The 21719-nt window shown below is 36.9% G+C and overlaps 1 protein-coding gene across 6 annotated transcripts in view; it reads left to right on the forward strand.

Annotated features, from left to right (window-relative positions):
* LOC132848553 (ADAMTS-like protein 1) overlaps positions 1-21625 on the forward strand; it is a 102865-nt gene extending 81240 nt beyond the window's left edge. For 3 of the 6 annotated variants that reach the window (XM_060874370.1, XM_060874371.1, XM_060874372.1), the window contains 14 exons: positions 2127-2274; positions 2405-2489; positions 6753-7045; positions 10388-10517; positions 12226-12436; positions 12756-12935; positions 13588-13741; positions 14225-15230; positions 15346-15473; positions 17693-17789; positions 18329-18512; positions 19208-19317; positions 19542-19762; positions 20087-21625. In XM_060874370.1, coding sequence (XP_060730353.1) covers positions 2127-2274; positions 2405-2489; positions 6753-7045; positions 10388-10517; positions 12226-12436; positions 12756-12935; positions 13588-13741; positions 14225-15230; positions 15346-15473; positions 17693-17789; positions 18329-18512; positions 19208-19317; positions 19542-19762; positions 20087-20193 — 3054 coding nt within the window. In that variant the 3' untranslated portion in view covers positions 20194-21625. Of the gene's footprint in view, positions 1-2126; positions 2275-2404; positions 2494-6752; positions 7046-10387; positions 10518-12225; positions 12437-12755; positions 12936-13587; positions 13742-14224; positions 15231-15345; positions 15474-17692; positions 17790-18328; positions 18513-19207; positions 19318-19541; positions 19763-20086 lie in introns of those variants that run through there. The other 3 variants (XR_009648742.1, XM_060874373.1, XM_060874374.1) reach the window with 3 other exon arrangements.
* The last annotated feature ends 94 nt before the right edge of the window (positions 21626-21719 follow it).

A 21719-nucleotide genomic window follows, 5' to 3' on the forward strand; every position in this document is an offset into this window, starting at 1 on the left:
CCAAAAATATATAATGTAGCTGGTAAGGGAATCAACTCGGGGAACTGCAGGAGTGCTGTCTTTTAGGTGTAATGTATAAAGTTTCAATCAATATGGAGTTATTCCATGCTCTACTTTTCTTTCTTCAACAGAAATAGTCATTTACCTCCTCAGAATTGCTATAACTTAATTGTTCACCCTTGGGCTTTGTGCTGTTCACTGTTAAATATCTAGAATATCTAGGCCTCATGGCAACTGTTAAATCAATCATTCATTCATTCATTCATTCATCTTCTACCGCTTATCCGAACTACCTCGGGTCACGGGGAGCCTGTGCCTATCTCAGGCGTCATCGGGCATCAAGGCAGGATTCACCCTGGATGGAGTGCCAACCCATCGCAGGGCACACACACACACTCTCATTCACTCACACAATCACACACTACGGACAATTTTCCAGAGATATCAATCAATCAATCAATCAAAATTTATTTGTATAGCACTTTCAACACCATAACAATGGACCAAAGTGCTTTACATGGTAAAAACATTATATAAGTCATAAAAAGTATAATCATAAAACACATCAAACTAACATCATAATAAAAGTGCAAAAATACCATACACAGTAACTCAGGAAAACATACTAATCATATAGCAAAAGTTTTCTAAAAAAGAAAAGTCTTCAATTGACCTTTAAAACTACCCAAAGAGGGAGCCGATTTCAAAGATATATATCCCAGAGTTCCTGCAACTAACATTTACAGTATATACCAGAAAATCTGCTATCTCTGATTCCATACTGCAGTTCAGCACTAACAATGTGTTAATTACTGAAAGGAGAAAGGAAAAATAATTATCTCAACACTCCTGAGCTCATGCAGCATTGTAAGCTAGAAGCTCCCATTTAAATATAAACCATTACAGGCCTGTGTTGTTAACAGTAACATGGTACAAATCTAATCTTTGCAATACTGCAACTTCCTCAACACACAAAACTCTTCAAACGGGAACAAGAGCTGAATCTGTGGTCAGAACAAGTCAGAAATTTGATTTGATAGTATTAAGAACAAATACATGATTATCTTCAATATAATAATCTAAAATAAGGAGCTGGATCTCAGCCTCTCCACATCAGAACCGTTTAGGGATCTCTTGTGATTGTTTTTTCTGTATTTCAAGAGGAAATGTCCTTTTACAACAGAATAACCAAGAATTAATGAACCCAGATTTGTGGCCTTCAGAAAAATGTGAAAACTTGGGATTTTGTTTTTCTTGACTATTCTTCTTTCTAAATCTCTTTTAAACGCTTGTATTGGCTAAAGACACAATTCATAAGCATTTTATAAGTACTTAAGTTTTTAAGCTTCTTCATTTTCTTTTGGGGACTTGGGGTGAATGGTTCCAGTTTCATGTTGTCAATAAAGAAGCAATTATTACAACATTGAGAATATCAGATGCAGCCATTTGCTCCATGTTTTGGTCAGTCCATATACTATACATGACGTAACTCATGCTACTATGGTGGCTAAATCATTTTATAATGATGTTCTTGCACATATAGCTGCTGACGTATTTATTTTTATAATGACAGTAGGTAAATGTGTATTTTTACACATCTTCTAAATGTTGTTTAGTGTTGACATTCATTCTCTTCAGCAGTTAAGAATATAAAGGCTATTTTTTATGCTGAAACAAAAATAAGTTATTGGTTAATGTTGGTATTTTTCTTGGACACAAGCCATTCTTTTTTTATTTTTTTATGTTTGTACAAATTTCTTTGTGGACATAATTTACAACATGTGTTTTTTTGTAATGCAACCAAACAAAATTAGTAGTCACTTGTCTTTTAATGGGGCAAATGTTTATAGACATGTTCATAAATGTTCATTTATACGTCTGTGAAATAGCTTAGTCAGGGTTGAACTAACTAAAAAAACAATTGCATATATAACTGTGTGTGTGTGTGTGTGTGTGTGTGTGTGTGTGTGTGTGTGTGTGTGTGTGTATATATATATAGATATATATATATATATATATATATATATATATATATATACATATATATATATATATACATACATATATATATATATATATATATATATATATATATTTAGACCAACATATACATATGTCATTAACAGTGTACAGTAACCTGTGGACAGGGCCTGCGCTACAGAGTGGTCCTGTGCATTGATCACAGAGGGCTGCATGCTGGTGGCTGCAATCCCATCACAAAACCACACATAAAGGAAGACTGTCTGGTTCCTGTTCCTTGCTACAAGCCCGCAGGTAAGCAGCATTCTGTGTGATATTATTTGACTGAAATGGCCGATTGAGTTATTAAGAGTGTTGTGTACAGCAACAGCAATCAAAAATACTAAAACACTTAGTAAGGTTTTATCATTTGTTTTCTTATCAGAGAAGCTGCCTGTTGAAGCAAAGGCACCTTGGTTCAAGCAAGCCATAGAACTTGAGGAAGATACAGCCATTTCTGAAGAACCAACGTAAGTGTTTTAAGCTTAAAAACCATTGTAAAAGTCACTTAAAGTGTGCAGAGCATTTATTGTTATCAAAGGGGAACATGAATCCACATTTAAACTCACTGTTCCTTTTTAACGCTTTTTAACTTTTGATGACTTCTTGTTTTATCCCTACTTACATTTGGCTTTCCTGTTGGTTTTACTCTAATCATCTTTAATATATAGACCCTATAATTCAGGGGTGGCCAACCCGCGGCTCCCAAGCCACATGCGGCTCTTTGCTCGGTTTCATGCAGCTCTTACGTTCATACCGAAGTTTGTATTTGTGTCTTTTTAATATGCTTGTTCGCTTCGCTTGAGTTCAATACGGTATTTTTGTCAAACTAATATACTATACTATTACTAATATACTATACTATTATACTATATAATAATATACAAACTAAAATACCTAAATACCTCAAAGTTTCCCAGTAGGAGCAAGATCATTTGAATAAACAATTTGTCAAGTTCGCTCTCAAAATGGCAGAGGAAAAAAAGGTGATGATCATGTGTGCCCATTGTATGATCTCTTTGCGGTAACACAGTAAAAAAAAATGTGGCTCTTGGTCTCTGACTGGTTGGACACCCTTGCTATAATATTTTACAATTGTTATCTCTGAGCTGTCTCTGGTATATAGTACCCCTTAAAGTCCCAGTAACTACAATGAAAGTTAGTTACTACAGTAAAACTCTTTGGTGGTTCAGCAGTTATAGCTCTGGAAATCAGACCCAAGCTTTATTTGTTCATCTCAGCTATCACTTTGGATAAAAGCATAAGGAAAAGCTTGATCTTACAGAAGAGAGGAATGTAAGTCTGAAAGTGACAGGTCCTGGGAATTTAATGGGTTAAATGAAGAAACTGTTAGAAATAGTGTGAAATGGCTGGAGCACATGCAGGAGTCCATAACTATTTGTAAGCAGGTGTTCTGTTGAAACCATTAGTTTTGGGGGCAGAAGATGATTTGTACAGATGAGAAGGGCTGAACAACTGTTTCTGTTGATGCACTACACAGACACAGTGATTTACGGTGTGGGGCTTAAGGAGTGGGGCTTAAGGAGTAAATGTGGCACCTAAGCATACGTTGGAGCATACGCATGAGGAGTTAAACTTGAAGTAGTAGAATCTGCTAGAGATAAAGTCGAAGTGGCCTGAGCTAGCATCTGTTGCTAGTCTTACATATTCCGTAAGGTAAAAACCACAAAAAATGTAGAATTTGGCACACATGCTTTAATCGCTTTAAGACTTTTGTTATTGTATGACTTCATGAAATTTTGAGGCAAAGCTTGATTTATATAACCCTTAGAATTTATTTAATTCATTTCAACAATCCAGTAACCGTTGCGATTTAAAGAAATTCTTTAAACCCTAAGGGAGGAATTGAATTGGATGCAATGGTTTGGGTTCTGTTTCATATGTATTTCACTATTCTCTTTTCCAACTATATATCCCTATAACTCAATACGCACATTTGGTAACATATGTACAATGATTCTATGGTTACATGCTTTGCATAAATCTATAAAAATATAAAGAATGTGCATTCAGTCACCTCTGAAAGACCTTGACTTTGATCTATGCTAGATGATGCTTCATATGTTTTAGCACTACTGACCTGTTTCTCTCAGGGTTTTTGGGAGTTATGCAGGGTGAGAGAATTGTCCATCGCAAAAGCATATGATTTTGCTCTTTTCAAGAGGCATGTCTTCCCCCCCAAAGCACATAAATAACAGCATATAATATGCTGTCACCCAGAAGCCAACAACAATATCTGCCTGCCATATGGGCGCAGGCGTACGGATGTGAAAAGAACGAGAAGGAAATTCCTGTGTTAGACTTATTGCACCTCTGCTGCCAAGCGTTAAGCCTGCCATTTTAAGTACACTCAAAACCACTGTAGCAATTACTTGCGAAGATCAAGATCACAACATATTGCCAGTTTTGACCATGAAAGACAATAGTCAGTGTACAACATGTCCCTGTGATGCTATATAAGTGACATAAGAATAAGATTCTCATATAAAATAAATATATGTATTAGGAGAAATGTAGTCTGAATCGATGTTTCACTGTTGATGCATTAACCAAAGAATTGGATGCATCTTGCAGGATGTTGTAAAGAAGGCCACTAGGGTGCTTGTTGAGGACCATCAGAACATAGTTATTGGTTTCTCAGTGCACTGGATCATAAAAAGCGGAAGCATGCTTATGCTGTAGTTTCACAGTTCAGTCAGCAAAATATGTGCATAACAGCCTCAGAGGCATGATCACAATAACTGGCTAGCAGCAGCTAAGACTGCAAAAGTCACTTAAAGCAATGGAACAGAGAATATCAAAAAAACAACTTGAGATCTTGACTCTATTATATCCATGGGATCAAACATTTCATACAGATGGCATGGCCCTGCCATATGCTTTAAGCAGATGATGACAGTTAAAGTACTCTCATCTTCTTTGCAGAGTATTTTTATATCTGCCTTGATATTTATTTGGGGTGCAGATGGATGAAGGCTTGTGATTTTAATGAAAAAGTTTTGTTGACTCAAAATGGAAGTTGCAATTGATGAAGATTGATGAGATCTGAGCACGTATTCATAAAGATTCTAAGAATGATCTCAAGGAGCTCCTAATTTAGCTTAAATAAGTAATTTCTTACTAGGAATCTTGGCTTAAGAGTGATTTAGGACCAATCTCAGAGCAACTCTGAACAAGGAAAAAGAAAAAAATAGACTTAGAGTGGAGGTGGGGCTAACCCCGTTATTAGGTATGACACATCTTTTTAAAGACTATGATTGGTTGTCCAATAAAGAAAGGAGTGCTTTTAAAATCTGGTCTATAATAAGCCTTTACTTTGTCTTTATGTTAAAATATTTGAGGCTATATATCGTGTATGGATTACCTTCGTGACCAATCATATCAGAGATGCGCTAAAATCTGTATGTTACAGCTGTAATACAGTAAATGTCATGTAAATGTAAACATCTCCAATACAGCAAAGAAATGCCATAGAGCCATATTATATCATTTCTGACGCTATGGCATTTATATATACTAACATCTCCAGAAACTAGATTTGTATTATATAATTTGGCACTATGACATTTCTGTGCCATGTTGGAGATGTTTATATTTACATTTACGTGCATGTTTACATTTATGTTTGGATGATGTTAGCGTATCTCTAAATCCTATAACGGCATTTATATATATATATGTGTGTGTGTGTGTGTGTGTGTGTGTGTGTGTGTGTGTGTGTGTGTGTGTGTGTGTGTGTGTGTGTGTGTGTGTGATTTCTGTAGTTTCTGTGTGTGTGATTTCTGTTTCTAATCTGTAGTATCCTATTAACTATCATTATTAAATATTCTGTACATTACATTTCTTCTCCCTCTTTACCTTTCAGCCATTTTCTTCTCTACTAAAGAAACTCTTAAGCCTCTTAAAAGTCGCCCTCACAACTCCTAACACTTTTTGATCTAATGAGCTCTTTTAAGGGTTAAGATGCTTTATGAATAACTTTTATCTTTACTGGAATCTTCTCTTAGATTTTAAGGAAAAACGCCTATATTTCTAAGAATTTTCTTAGAATTACATCACTAGGAGCAACTCTTTGCACTAAGAATGAATAGGAATTTATGAATAGCGTCATATGGTATCTGGGCTTGTTTTGATTGTAAGATAATCAAAAGGCATATGTCAGGTTTCCTGAAAACCTGCACTTTTAGTAGGTCATGTGTGTGACATCTTCTCTTCATTATTATATTATCGATTATGATTATGGTTACTTCTTTTCGACTTTATCAGATGGTATGTTTTGAAGGAATTTGGAGTCTTTAACTATGATCTCATTTTTTTTTTTTATACTTTTTTACTTTTTGTTATCAAATGAATATGTATCTGTTCTACCTCTCAGGTTGACACCAGGAAACACTTTCTTCAAGAAAAGCTATAAAAACAATGATCTCCTAGTATTTCCACTTTTCTGTTTGATTTTTAACTGTGAGGAAGCATGCATCAAAGCTGTTTATTCAAGAGCATTGTGCTTTAATGCCTTACAGCTGTTTCAAGAATCGCACTAACAGCTGGATGTGAGAGATACGTGCAGTTTATGAACTTAGCTGTAAATAACTAAAATCTGTGAAAATGAAACAAGTGCCAAAAAGAACCCAGATTGTCAAAGAGTATTTTTAAGCGTCAGATCACATCATGATTTCACATCACAGTGTGTTTCTTGTCAATTTGTTTTGCAGGTTCATACGAGGAGTTTGGGGGCCCTGCAGTAGGTCATGTGGCGCTGGCGTACAGAGGCGGACAGTGAAGTGTCAGGTGTTGCTCTCCTTTTCCCAAACAGTTGCTGATCTTCCAGATGATGAGTGTGAAGGACAGAAGCCTCCAGAGATGCAGCCCTGTTACCGCACGCCCTGCCTTGGAGTGAGAACTGAGCAGGAGAGTGAGAGAATTAGAAACACAGCTACAGAGCAAGAGGAGCTACATGACTGGGAGTATGACGGGTTTACTGAGTGCTCCGAGATGTGTGGTGGAGGTGAGTAATGTGGTTGCTTTTAGTCTAAACTACTAGACTAGAAACAAAGTAGAACTTTTAGATAGCAAATATAGTTCGGTGAGATTTAATATAAACTGTGTTTACAATTTATACACTATATGACCCAAAGTATGTGGATTAGTCCCGCTTTGCTGTTATAATAACCTTTTAGGAAGGCTTCCACTAGAATTTGGAGTGGTGCTATGGGGATTTTTTTCTCATTCAGCCACAGGAACATTAGTGAGGTCAGACACTGATGTTGGTTCAGAAGGTCTAGGGCATAGTCAGCACTCCAGTTTATCCCAGGTGTTCAATGCTCATGGTTATGTGAAGCACACTCAAGTTCTTCTACTTATATCATGCCTTATGGAGCTCTCTTTGTGCACAGGGCCATTGTCATGCTGGAAAATATTTAGGCCTTATAGTTACAGTGAAGGCTCATTGTAATGCTTCTGCATGCAGTGACATTCTATACATTTGTGTGCTTCCCACTTTGTTTGGCAAAGGTCCTTATATGGGTGTAATGGTCATGCAATCGTTTTCATTTTCTGTAGTTCTGAAGGCTTCCATAAAGACAAATGCACGATAATTGACTTTGGGTTTAGGTCGTATGATTGATTTTAGGCTTGTCAAGAATATTCCATACTTTGGCTCTGAAAAAATATAGTTTATCAGTGTGTTTTGGGTGTTCATCCTGCTGCTAGGTAAAGTGCCGTTGAATGACTTTGGGGACCTTTAGCTGGATCTGAACAGTTGAGATGCTTTTGTTCACTTCAGAGTTCATCCTGCATTGCTGTCATCAGTCATATCATTAAAAAAGACCAGTGAACAATTCCACTAGCAACTATCGTTGCCTATGCTGTGATGTTTTACAGATGTGGTGCTTATGCCTTGGACCCTGAACAGGTCCATTTATCAAAATACTTTTTAACTTGCATGACTTCGATACACGTTAATCTTGATTTTAATCTGTCAATATGACTATACACCACAACTCTAAATGCTTTCTCATGTACCTTTCAGCAATATGACTGTTCTTATGGCTTAAGAGTGGTTTATAGCTTTAAAGCAATTCTCTGAGGTCATTCTTTGGCACATCTATCTGTGCATAAGTCTTAGATAGTCTTGATCTGTTTTTTATTTTTGGATCATAACTGAAAGAATGATTTAGTCATTTGTGACAATGGAACTGTCGGTGTCTGTAGTCGGTCAGGTTGTTTGCTATCGTTATGTGTTCTTGTTGGTTTTTAGCTACCAGGTTGCTTATAATTATTGAAGTAGAAACAACTAAATTTGTTAGAAAATATCATTGACAGAAACAAACAAAAACAATATCTGCCAGAACAGATTTAAAAAGCAGTCCTGCATTTATCTGTAGCTGACACCAGGTATAAACTCCAGTGACGTGGCTGAGGTTGAGGAACTGGCAGAGCCGTAATTTACAGACCACAATGAAGATGATGTTTTCGTTTTCCAAACCAAAAAAACATAAAGAGAAGAAGGAAATTAAAAAAAAACAGACTTAGGCCATTCCCAATTCTGTATATCACATTCAAATTTTATTAGTCACAAATGCTTTTTACTACTATCTGGGTTGTAACAATAAAACTGGAGTCAAAAACAGAATTTAAAATAAAATAATATATTAAATAAGATGTGATTCAAAAAAATAGAAAAAATACTGAAAAATATAGCAAATGGATACAATACAATGACTGATGACATGAATATGAATAGAGATATGAGATATATGTGAACAGAGATTAGGAGCACTAGTGACACTGTGTTAGACCCCTACAGCTGAGATCTTGTAATAGAATATAAACCCTAATACAGTATCTACCATATCTGCAGTCAACTCCTGAGATTTTTAGTTCTCCATGTGCTATAATCATACGCTACTGACAAGAAACAGCGAAAGTGTCTAAGTATGATTACGAGTAAGACGAGCTATACTATGAAGAACTGCAAATGCTCATATTAAACATATCTGACTTTATAGACTTTTCAAATGGAGCTAAAACAACTGGAAATTTTAAACCTCAGAACGTCTACCAAACATAATATTCCTAATAAAATACCCTAAAGACAATAAATGCATTGGTCTGTTGTTGGTATTCTGTTCTTTCTCACATTATTTTATTCTTATCCAATTTTATTCTTGCAAAGTATCTCTCTCTCACACACACACACACACTTTAACAGAGTCCTGTGTAGCATCACAACCTCTTTCATGTGGTTGACACAAATTTTGGGGTTCATTATTGGTTCTGACACCACTAACGGTCCAAAAGCTGAATGAATCATTCATTCATTAGTCTGGGCCTCACACAATGTCATGCATGCTTCTAGAATCTAGCACCCACTGTGTTTGGATTAGCTGCTCCACAACCTGGCATGTTTTGATGTAATTTGGTTCATTGAGTGTAATCAAGGGGTGTTTAGATTAAAGCTAAATGAGTCATTTTATGTGTTTTAGCAGTGTGCGTATGTGTGTGTAGAATGTTGTGTGCATGATCATGTCTATGTACATGCCCTACATCTAGAATCCCGACTTCACCACGGCACTCAATCAGGCACGTCTGCTTCTGATTCAACAGTACAGCATATGAACACCTTGTGGTGCTTTGTCTTCCTTCTCTGACATATAGAGATATATTTTCACTATCTTGGACCTTGTAACTGTCAATTCCTTCCTTCCCTGTCTCTATATCTCTCTTAACATCCTTACAGAATAGATTTATGACTTCCTTTCTTAATGACAGCAGGTTTCCCTTCCAGCTAACTCACTTTCAACCCCATCATGACCTTCTGTAATGATCTCTGTCTTATCTCATCACTAATACCCTTATAAAGAGACCTTGTCTTAGTTTAGTGTGAACTTAAATCCCCTTTGAAAAAGCAGTTCCTGTCATAGAAGTTTAGTATAGCGAAAAGTTACGATTGCAGTGAGGAAAGCCGCTGCAAGATTAATGTAATGTCTGGCAAGCGTCCACAGAATGGTGGAATTATAAGAAATTATAAATGAACTGTTTTTGTTGTGCCCCTGTGAAATCATTTGCTTTGATACCAGTTGCTATAGTGAGTTGCTTGGGCTGTATTTTTTCCCTTCAGCTCTTCCCACACAGCATGACATAATATACAAGGTTCCTGGATGGATAAATACATCTTAAATTTCACATGACTTCTATATCTGTTCATGTGTGTGTCTATAGTTATGAATGTGGTTATGGGGATGTTCATAATCCCTTTCGAAATGACACTCAGTGAGTTGATGGAGTTACTCAGTTGATGCTATGTAACCTAATGCATGGATTTATTTTTTTTTTATTTCCTCCCTAGGGGTAAAAGAGGCAGTGGTGATCTGTTTGAACAAGCAGACAAGAGAAGCCGCAGATGAAAGTGAGTGTGTGAGCACAAAGCGACCTCTTCAACTCGTGCAAGCCTGCAATACTGAACCTTGTCCACCCAGGTAAGAAATAGAGTGGTGTGTGTGTGTGTGTGTGTGTGTGTGAGTGTGTGTTTTGGTACACAGATAGATTTGGTAATAATAGATACACAAGAAAGATTTGGAAATGATTGCAATAAATTATTGCAACGTTTTTTGTGTTTAAATGTACGGACCATGCAGATCAATATGTTGTTATACAGCAAATAAAAAAGTCTCACAAGCTAAATTAAAAATTTGCAAACATAACTTTTCTGTGCTAATACAACTCTCAGAGACAGTTGTGAGACTGAGAGCTGGTCTCATACTAAAAAGAGCTTTCTTCGAAGGTCTGATAATAAAGGCTTGCAGTGCTAGAAGGTACAGTAGAAGTGCACTCTGTTACAAAGACAGTCAGCATTTAACCTGTGCTCAAGAGTGAGCTTGAATTCTAGGTTTATTCATTCTGTACACAGCTAGAAACTAGTCTTTGCCTCCAAGGCTCATCTGCCTTGCACATTTTCTGGATCCATCACTTAAACCAGCTTCTCATTTTCATTCAAATGTGTGCTCAGGAAAAGGAAACAGAGAGTAAAAGTATGTGTTCATGTGATTTGTATTCATATTGCATTAGTTACTAGCACTCTAGCACTAATGCATGTATTGCTATGACCAAAAAAAAATCTTGGTAAACTGTACAACAGATAATGGAAACACTAGCTTGTGTTAAATTATTGTTTTGAATATTAATAATTATATATTCAAAGCCTTTTGTATTACTTTAAAGTAAATGTGGTGGTCTGCGGCTAGAAAATCTACACCTCCCACCTAAGCTACGACTCGCTGTGCTAGACTTCTACACCTCATGCCATAGACATAAAAAGCTAGCAGCCTTCTGCCTTTCTCTGGCCTGTTTTTCCAAGTGTTGCTTTTGTTTTCAAGCACAACAAACTTTGTGTTCTGCTTGTTTCCTTTGGCCACTGGTAGTCAGTAACTGGGCCTCAACCCCAAGTCCAATGCTTCGGTTGCTTTCCTTATAAAGGGAATCTGCAGCTATTCTCCTCCAGCCTGAACTGTCATATCATCACGGAGACTCAGACTGGCTGCCAGGTTGCAGGGGTGTCCTGCTGGGCTTGAGCTAACCGTTGGTGGTCTTTGTGTATTGGAGGTGCTGGTCTATTCCAGCTTCAGCTGTTGCCACCATCAGAGTTAAAGAGGTGGCCCTCAGGTCAAAGGCACCAGTGGGATTGTAATATGCTCAGTGGTGTGACTGTGTGGATATTTGATCACGTTCATGGGAACCTCATTCTGGAGCCTCATGGCTTGAGGTTCTGTGAGAGTATACAGATTTTTTTGAACACGTGACTCATCTCGAAGAGTGTAGAATTGTACTAATCGACAGAATATGCAAGCAAAGGTGAAGTCATATCAAAATTTAGGCTTGTCTACGTAATGAAGTTAATTACAAGTAGCTTTGGCTTTTTCTCACCTTGTTTCATGAGCAGCCACCTGGGATACTGTTCCTGCAACATTCCTACATGTGCTGCACACTTGTTGGTTAAATGAAAAACACTTGTAGGATGGAGCATATTTTTGAAATTAATTTAACATTTGTTTTAAAAATAATTTAATAAATAGCCATTACATTCAATGCATTGACCTTTGAAATAACATTTAAGAATCATCCTTTAGATCAAAATGAGAAACATGCATATGTTTGCAGTCCTTAGACTGGTTCTGTATGTATATCCAGGTGGGAGCTGGAGGCTTGGAGCTCCTGTTCAGCAACATGTGGTGTTGGACTCCAGACTCGAGCTGTCATCTGCACACTAAAAGTAAGCGCACACAGCAACCACACCATGAGGGTCAATGGTGAGAAGTGTCGGCATCCAAAGCCCTCCTCTGTGCAGGCCTGCAATCGTTTTGATTGCCCTCCCATGTGGGATCCACAGGAATGGAGTCAGGTATGATATTTAAAAAAAAAAAAAAAAAAAAAAAGAATTGTGGTGAAAAATTATACCAATACCATATGTTTCAAAATGATTCTTGCAGCATCTCTTTTAATGTAGCTGCAATTCTAATGATATATATGCCTTATGCATGATTATTTGGGTAAACTTGACTTGACCCAGAAGCAATATTGAGCAGCTTTTATATTAATAAAAAGTCTTTTTGCAATTTCCCAGAGTGCAGTGTATGATAGAAGTTTGGCTTTTTATGTAGGTCATAGCCCTGGTAGCCAATGCAAGGTGAGGTCAATGAGAAGTTTTTGTGTCTGCACAGTGTTCTCATACATGTGGAGGTGGTCATCAGAAGAGGGACGTTATTTGTAAGCAGCGAATGGCAGATGGAAGTGTATTGGAGTTACCAGAAACCTTCTGTCCATCTTCGAGCTTGCCCACAATGCAGCCTTGTGGCCAGATAGACTGCCCTGCACAGTGGGTCTTCTCAAATTGGACACAGGTCAGAAACATATATACATGTTTTTTTTTTAATATATATATATATATATATATATATATATATATATATATATATATATATATATATATATATATATATATTCTCTAATAGAGAAACTGATCTCATGTTCCTGGTCAGGTTTCAAAATTATGTCGACCGTTCTGTTATTACTGTTCATATTTTCACGCAGCTACAGGGTTCATGTTGTTTTATTGTGTGTTTTGTATACTGAATGTCACACTTTAACACTCTTGGCAAGGTTATCGCTTAATAAATAGCTATGGTTTAAGAATGACTTCACTGGCCTCACCAAGGTCATGTTACCTTAATATTAATCACAGGTTTCTTTCCATTTTGCAGTTTTCTGTCACACTCTCCTGAGAGAAATGTGTTTGAATGTTGCATTGCAGTAAAGCAATGGATCCAAAATCAGTTGCATCTTTCTCATTCGTTGCCTGCGAGATAAATTCCTAGGGCTGAAATATGTCGACTCGTTTTTGTTCATCAGAGTATGGGAATGCTTGCAGATACTGGTGAACAAGCACACAGTTTATGCCATGGGGTAGCATGACCACAAGTTATCTACAGCAAAGATACTGAATGTGGTCATCTGTGCATAGTGAATATCTGTAAATATCTGTTGCTTATTCAGTGTTCAGCAACCTGTGGAGAAGGGACCCAGAGGTTGCTAGTGGTGTGCAGGAGGATGGGGCTATATGGCCAGTACCAAACTCTGATTCCGGAGGCCTGCGCTTCTGTTCCGAAGCCCTCGACAGCTCGGTCATGTTCCTCTGAACCTTGTGAGAGTAAGACAACTTTGGCTTGATGCCAGGTTCTTTTTCCAATTGCAAAATTCAGCACACATTAAAACATTCCAACTTGACTGTGATGAATCTGCAATGAGTCTAGGTTAAGACAAATGTGCAGTTATTTATCACTTGATTGTCTAAGACTTATTTATGTATTAAATTGTTTATTTTCTCTTTCACATTACGAGCCAGAAAATATCCTGCAAAAAATTTAAATATGTTATTCATTAGGCTTTTTAAAATAAGGGAGTAGATAGAAGGAGACATGTATAAAGTACAAGAAGTGGGAGCACTAAGGGAGCAATATGAGTAAATCCATTGGACTGATAGAGAAAATAGAATTGTAGGAGAAATGGTGCCAGAGAATTCTCTTTGCTCTTTGATCCAACAAAACCTTCAGGTTATTTGCCTCCCTTTAAATTTAGTCTGTGAATCAGCAGATTTTATTACAGTAATGGGACCTGCATGTTTTGTTTACAGAGCCTTTCAAGCCAGTAGCTGCAAAACCAGATCCTGCTATTTTGACCCAGAGGAAGGTCTATATTCAATGGAGCAAAGGCCCAAAACTACATTTTGTAGTCGGTGGATATGCATATTTACTTCCATGGACCTCAGTTGTGCTGAGTTGTCCAACTCGTAATTTTCGTAAAGGCCATGTTCGTTGGTTAAAGGATGGAAAACCACTGCTTCTCCTACCACATGTTTCCATATCTCATATGGGTTACATCAAGATCCAGCAGATCCGTTCTTCGGACGTGGGGATGTATACTTGTGTTGCTGGCCAGGAACAGGAAGATTTTGTCCTCAAACTTCTTGGAAGCAAGAAGACAAAGTTGTCAGGTCCAGAAACTGACGTCTGGGTAACAGATGGCGGCAAGAACTCAGCAAAGACTTACCAAATATCATCTAAGGAGAAAGAGGTTCTTACTTTTAATCGCTATGACATTGTCGTTCAGCACTTGCTTAATTTAAAGGGTTTGTCCATGGAGACGTATGTCTCTAAAGAACTGCTGGATGATGATGCAGTTTTTGATTCCCAGAGCCCTCAGGTACTGGTAGCGGACATGGAAAAGCTTGATGCGGTAACCCGTAACTTATCTGGTGGCCTCCAGGGCACACAAAAGGAAGAACTTATTACTCAGCTGTTAGAGGAACTAACTAGGAAGACTAGTGAAAACAATGATTCTATCTTGGAAGCGAATGAGAAACAAGAACTTACAACTCCAAAGAATATTTCTCAAGGAAATGATTTAAGACTAGTTTCCCAATCAACCAGACAATGGAAAGGACCTCTCAGAAGACCAGTGATTGTTCAGAAATTTTCCAGAGTGTACAAGTCCCCCCATGAAATAGTGACCAATGCTGGTAGTTTGGTTGTGGTCTCAAGGCAGGCCACGAGGGTGGAGCTTAAATGTGAAGTGCATGGCAACCCGATGCCAGTAACAATTTGGACAAAAGAGGGAATGGAGTTAAAAAATGACAGCAGGTAAGCCTGATTTTTGATCAAAAATTTGTGTTAAAACTCATTTGTACTGCAAAAACATTTTGACTGCCTTTTATTGTATTGCTTTCAGTAGTTTTGTTGTTCTGTGTCGTGGCAGAGTAGGCCTGATGTCAGACAGCTCCCTGTACATTGAAGCTCCCAAGGAGACTGACTTTGGATTTTACACGTGCCATGCCACAAATAATCTGGGGTCAACCTCACAGTCATTTCATGTTCAAAAAGCAGGTAAGGAGATTAAACAGAAACTGTCGTAAAAGACATTTGACTCATTTAAAGCATGTGTAAACATGAAGATTTGTTCTAAATTTATAACTTATGTGTGATGTGATGTCTGATTGCAGCTGTTAAAATGTAATAATTGTTAAGCTTAATTCACCTTAGCATGAACAGGAAAGATGGTTTTCCTTTTATTCAAGAGCTCATATGATTTTGCTTCAACTACGATTTAGCTTCTTATTTATCATTTGATTTAAAGGCTCATGGAATCTATAGTGAAATTCCTGGACATAGCAGGTTTAGGCAGAAATTTAGCTCATACACATGCTCTGTACAAATGCATACTGCATGATCAAGGACCTTTTTTTATATATATATACACCTGACCCTGAATACAAGCTGCTGGTCAGGAGTAATATCTTAATTTCCTGTCCACTTCAACAAGTAACATGCTGGAACTCCTATTTAGTGTATCATTTGCCAGTACTGCTAGTGACATGTAGTGGAGGCCAGCCATGAGCTATGTCAATTTTGTGATTACTTTCTGACCTTGTAGGCACAGAGACTAAAGCACCGCCATTCCTGTTGTGCTGGAATTACTCCCAGCATCCGTCAACAATTAGAAGATCCAGAAAGCCTTTCAAAGCAAATTAGGGTAGTGTACCTTCTAATAGAGTGGATAAGAGGCAGCATAACTCTGAATTATGTTGAACATTCATTCTTGTAAAACATTTTCTATTCTGAAAAGTATTTGAATATTGAATTATCTTAATGATATATGGATGGCAGAACTATTTTCTTTGAAACACAGTAGGAACAGGAACTGCCTGCTTAAAGATTAGTGTAGGAACTAGTCAGATTTATTCTTTTACACCAGGATAGTATCTGACCACTCACAATCTTTGTGTAGTATGTAATTCAACAGCTGAGAATTATAAAGCTCTTTAATGTAACGAATAGATCAGTAGATTATCATTATTAGTTTATTAGGCCATCCTTAAAAATATTTTGGATTGCAGTAACAGTAAAAAAAAAAAAAAAGTCAGTAGGTAGGTCTATATTTTTTTTTTCAAGGTTAAATGTAAAAAAAAAAGTACAATTTTGTTGACGGTGATTACGTTGGTATGAATTTAAACAAATTAGCATATCGTGATGTCTCTGACTGGGTCTTCAACCCGTGCCTTCGGGCTCATCATTGCAAACCTTATTTTGATGCTGGGCACAGTTTTTCCAGAACTTCATGCCAAGTTAAAGCGGTGTCGAGCTGTTTTAATGAATTTTGTAGATGTATTACGGTGCCCGAACCCGTTAATATTATTTTATTGCTTTTGTATTAGTTGTTTGAAGAGTAAAAAAAAAAAAGGTCGTTCTTAACGCAAATTTACAACCGGCAAGTCGGTCGGACTTAAAGCAAAAAATAAAAATAAAAAATTGAGCCGGTCCTAAATTGACAGGGTCGGTCGGGTTACGGCAAACAAAAATATTTTTAAGGATGGCCTCATTTAAAAACTTTATTAATAACACCACATTAATACTGGTTAAGACTCCAATTTACATACTGAACTTGGTATGGATTCCCCAAGCCATAGAAAACTTATGTTTGAGAGTTTGGTCCATGTTGGCATGATTGCATCCATTTTTTTAGATCATTTGCCTCCTATAGCCTCAGATTTCTGTTTTTAGGCTGGCAGGAGTGAAACCTGATATGGTTCTGTGATGTTGAAGCCAACCCTCCTAAAGGATTAAAGTATTGTGCTTTCTAAGATGCTTTTCTGCTCACCACAGCTGTCAAGATTGTGGTTATTAGAGTTTGTATAGCCATCCTGTCAGCCATGCTTTTCTGACTTGTCACATCAAGAAGGCGTTTCTATCCACAGAAACGCCACTCACAGCTTCCAAAACTTTCTGAAATACTCAAATCAGCCCATCTAGCGCCAACAGCCATTACATGGTCAATGTCATGGATATCACATATTTTATGAACTCACATCACAGTTTAACTTGAACATAAACAGAAGCACTTGACCTGTATTTACTGAACAGCTGCTACATGAATGGCTGCCTGATTAATTGCATTAACCTCCAGGTGAAAAAATAATGTGTTATTAATAAAGTGGCTAGTCAGTGTATGTTTAAACCCAAATGAGGTTTAAAGGTTTGTTCAAAGTCAATAACTTAAAATCACAGATTTGTTGTGTTTGAAGCATTGAATTTTTCATATTCCACAGGAAGTCGCTGTACCGTTGGTATGGGTAAAAGAAACGGCACATGTTCAGACAAATTCCAATCATCTGAAGGTTGCAGTGGACAACGCTGCCCCTACAGGTACCAATGCAGTACTGCATTGTCAACTCAAGCTTCGGGCTTCGCATTTATTTTTACTAAATAAGAACTCATCTCAGACATTTAAAGAATATATGTCCAAATGTTATAATGTAGTCATTAACAGTAATCTGGGCTAAGGTGTAGATCCATTGACTAAATAAGCTTGAATAAGCTTGCAAGCTTAAATTGTCATCGTCATAGTTAGATGCTGTTAGAAAAAACTAACAACAGTGAATAATAGAGTTCATGACATAAAGTTTTACTGAACTTTCCTGTGTTGAATTTCCTGTCTAGTCAAGCCAGTCATTACTTCCCTATAGCTTTAACCAAATACCCAGTCCTCTTTCATGTGTGACATTTCACCCCCTCTGTGTGTATGTGTGTGCGTGCGTGTTTGTAAAGTTCCATGCAGTCTTTGTGTAGGTTAATAACTTCAACACTTGTCTTAACATTCTGCCTCAAAAGTAATACAAGAGATAACAAAGCCCGTTTTCTTACGTTCTTCCATAACCTTTCCATAACCTGCTTTCTTACCTCAGATGGCATGTGTCCTCATGGTCTACTTGCTCAGTAAGCTGTGGTGGGGGACTACAGAGACGCAATGTGACGTGCCATGGGACTGCAAAAGGACGCTCTTGTACAGGTGCTGGAAGAAAACCAACAGAAACCAAGTCTTGTAATACGCAACTCTGTGTTTCCTGGAAAACAACCCCATGGGGCCCTGTGAGTAAAATGTCATAAGAGTGAGTCCATGTCATGTGATGATGAATAAGAATAAGAAAACATCTTATGCTGTAGAGGAACACAACTTTTCTGAGCAAGTTCTTTATCATCTTTAAGGGCAACTATCAAAAATATTATATGTAAATATTAAATCTTTAAAGTAGTTTATCACTTGCTCACTTACTCAATGTACAAGTTGCATAAGCTGTATATAAACAAGTCCTCAAAGGCATACATATTGTAAACCAAAATACATATGTGTTTTTTATTTCATTTTTTATTTAATTTATGAATAAATTAATTATATACACACATATGTATATATGTGTAAAATTATGAATGCATATATACATAAATATGTATACATATATATGTGTGTGTGTGTGTGTGTGTGAAATATATATGTGAAATAAAAAAGATAGATAGATAGATAGATAGATAGATAGATAGATAGATAGATAGATAGAGGTGACTTAATAGACTTAAATGATTAACTGATTAAAAGACTATGTTAGTAGCATAAATAAGCCTACATTTTTTTTTTTGAGGAAGTACACTATTTCTCACGAAAGAAGCAAGAGAAAAATTCCCCTAAATGGTATTTCTTTTTTGTAGAGTAAAATAAAACAAAATCAGATTCAAGTCTAGAGCTGTTCATATTGCAGTTTTATGATATGAATATGTTCTTTATTCAGTGCCATGGGCAGTGTGTTGGACCACAAAAAGCACTACAAAACAGACATGTGTTCTGTCAGGACAAGAACAGAAGTAGAGTCGACCATCGGATGTGCAGCAGGCAACCAAGGCAAGATCTCTTCAGAATTTCTCCAATTATAAAGTATTTAGCCGTATTCAATATTCAATTATTGCCTTTCTTCATAATTGTTGAATAATTCATCTTTTAACTCAATGAGTCTAGATGATTTAAATGGTTTTGCTTTGAGATTGAATATGGTAGAGAAAAGAATGATAGCAACCATACAGAATTGATCTAGCAGACAGATTACATTTTTTCTCCTAAACCCTCAGGCCCGCTTCATATCGAAACTGCACCACGGATGCCTGTGCTCTGCATTGGCGTGTTGGGCCGTGGACCCAATGCACCGCCACCTGTGGTCGCCATGGTTTCCAGTCACGCCATGTCACATGCATGCACCAGCGTAGTGGAAAGCCAGCCCGGGAATTTCACTGTGCCTGGAGGCCTCGTCCGGCGAGTTGGCAGCGCTGCAACATTTTATCATGTGGGAGAGGTACATATCATCCTGTAATTCAAGTTCTGTACTGACAAGCAAAGACAAGTACTGTAAAGCATCTGGCACTAATGATGAACAGCAATGGTACCACACATAAATGGTATACAAAAATAAATCAGTTTTGTCTGATTATATCTTCTGGATTCCGTTCCCATTAAGCCAAAATTGTCTCCATGGATTGTACACAGGTGATTTCAGAAACTCTCTTCTGTTCAGCCAGATCCACATTCAAAAGTTACTTGCTTCTAAAAAAATAAAAAGATTTTGCCTCACAATACTAAATTACTATCCATGTAATCTGTTGCTCTGTTGTGTTCACAGGTGATTGCCAAGACAGCACCAGGTACTGTGAGAAGGTGCGACAGCTGGAACTTTGTGCCTTACCCCAGTTTAAAGTACGGTGCTGCCGGTCCTGCAGAGACACCTGAGACTCTACCTGGACAAAAGTACAGAAACAGAGACTAATTCAGAGACTAAAGAACACCTGCAAACCTACCACACAGGCCAGCACATGATCCAAAACTAAAGACCATTGTGCGTGATGGGTTGAGGTCACCAGGTCACCCATTTATCAACCCAGTTATAAGTGGGGGGTGAGACTGGATGTAAACTGTAAACTAATGAAAATTGATTTTAATTTAACTTCAATGAAGGCTTTGATTTTATTGTGTTTTGTTTTTGGTATTTTTGGTTTTGCATTTACTGCCTGTCTGATGGTCCAGAAAGATGTAAGACATTTTGAAATTCACTGGATTGCACGTTCTAGACTCCATTCATATAAAATAGCCTTTAATAATGAAAGAATGTCCACAGGCATTTGCTGTTTTTGCTCTTAGCCATTAGTCAGTGTAACCCAAAATGGCTACCATATAGAAACTGGAAAACCATATAGCAAAGGAAAAACTTGCTACATCCATTTATGGCAGATAAAAAAATGACAAATGTGTATTTAAATATAGCCTCTTAAATAATGTAACTCTGAATGGTGGAGATTCTGAGTTAACTATTAACTAGGTTCAATATTAACTAATGAAAAAAAAGCTGCACTAGTTATTTGGAAATCATAATGAGATATGTTGCTGTCTTAGTAATAGGCGATGTATCCTATGGCCCAGTATTACAAATGTGACTTCAGTTAAAAATGGGACTTCAGTATATGGAAACCCTAATAGCTTTGCACTCATAATTTCCAAGTCCATTTTAAATGTGGCTGGATATTGTTTGACTATTGTTATTATTGTTGTTTGTTTTTTCTTGTGTTATTCTTTTATAAGTTGAACTTGTCCTTGATTTTTGGGGGGTTTTTTTGTCCAAGATTTAACCACTTTTCAATATAGTATAGCTGTGCATAGTATTTATCATCCCCGAATAAGTGTTATTAGTATAATTTGTTCTTTGTGTCATAGAAAGTATTATAACTTCCCCTTCACACTCAGGCTTTGGGAAAAGAATCTCATTTTGATAAAAAAAAACAAAAAAAACAACAACAACCCTTTTTGATGTTGTAATTCTTATAGTTGTGCTTTTAGCATAGTCCCTGAAAACTCAGCCCTGATGCTAAGCAATCATTTATGAGTTAAAAAAAATACTGCTGAAAATACTTTTGGTCTTTTTTGCCCCCTTTTCAGAGAGCTATTTATTATTTTGTTTGATTTGTGTAATTTGTCTGAAAATGAAAATTAATTGTGATGAAACTGTCAAAACCTAGATTTTCTTTGCTATTACTCATCACCAATAACAGTTCATTTTTAAAAGAATAAAGTGTGTTCCATTTTTTGTTTGGCACAGACATACAGGTACAATGTACAGTTTATGCCATAGATACTAGTTTCCTGGTCATTTCCTTTTTTCAATAAACAGTATTTCTTCAACACCCATAAGGCCATATTTTATAAATGATTAACCATTTGATTGATTTTGTACCTCAAATCTGATTAACCACAGATATATTATA

This window comes from Tachysurus vachellii, chromosome 7 (genome assembly GCF_030014155.1).
Source record: "Tachysurus vachellii isolate PV-2020 chromosome 7, HZAU_Pvac_v1, whole genome shotgun sequence".
NCBI lineage: Eukaryota > Metazoa > Chordata > Actinopteri > Siluriformes > Bagridae > Tachysurus > Tachysurus vachellii.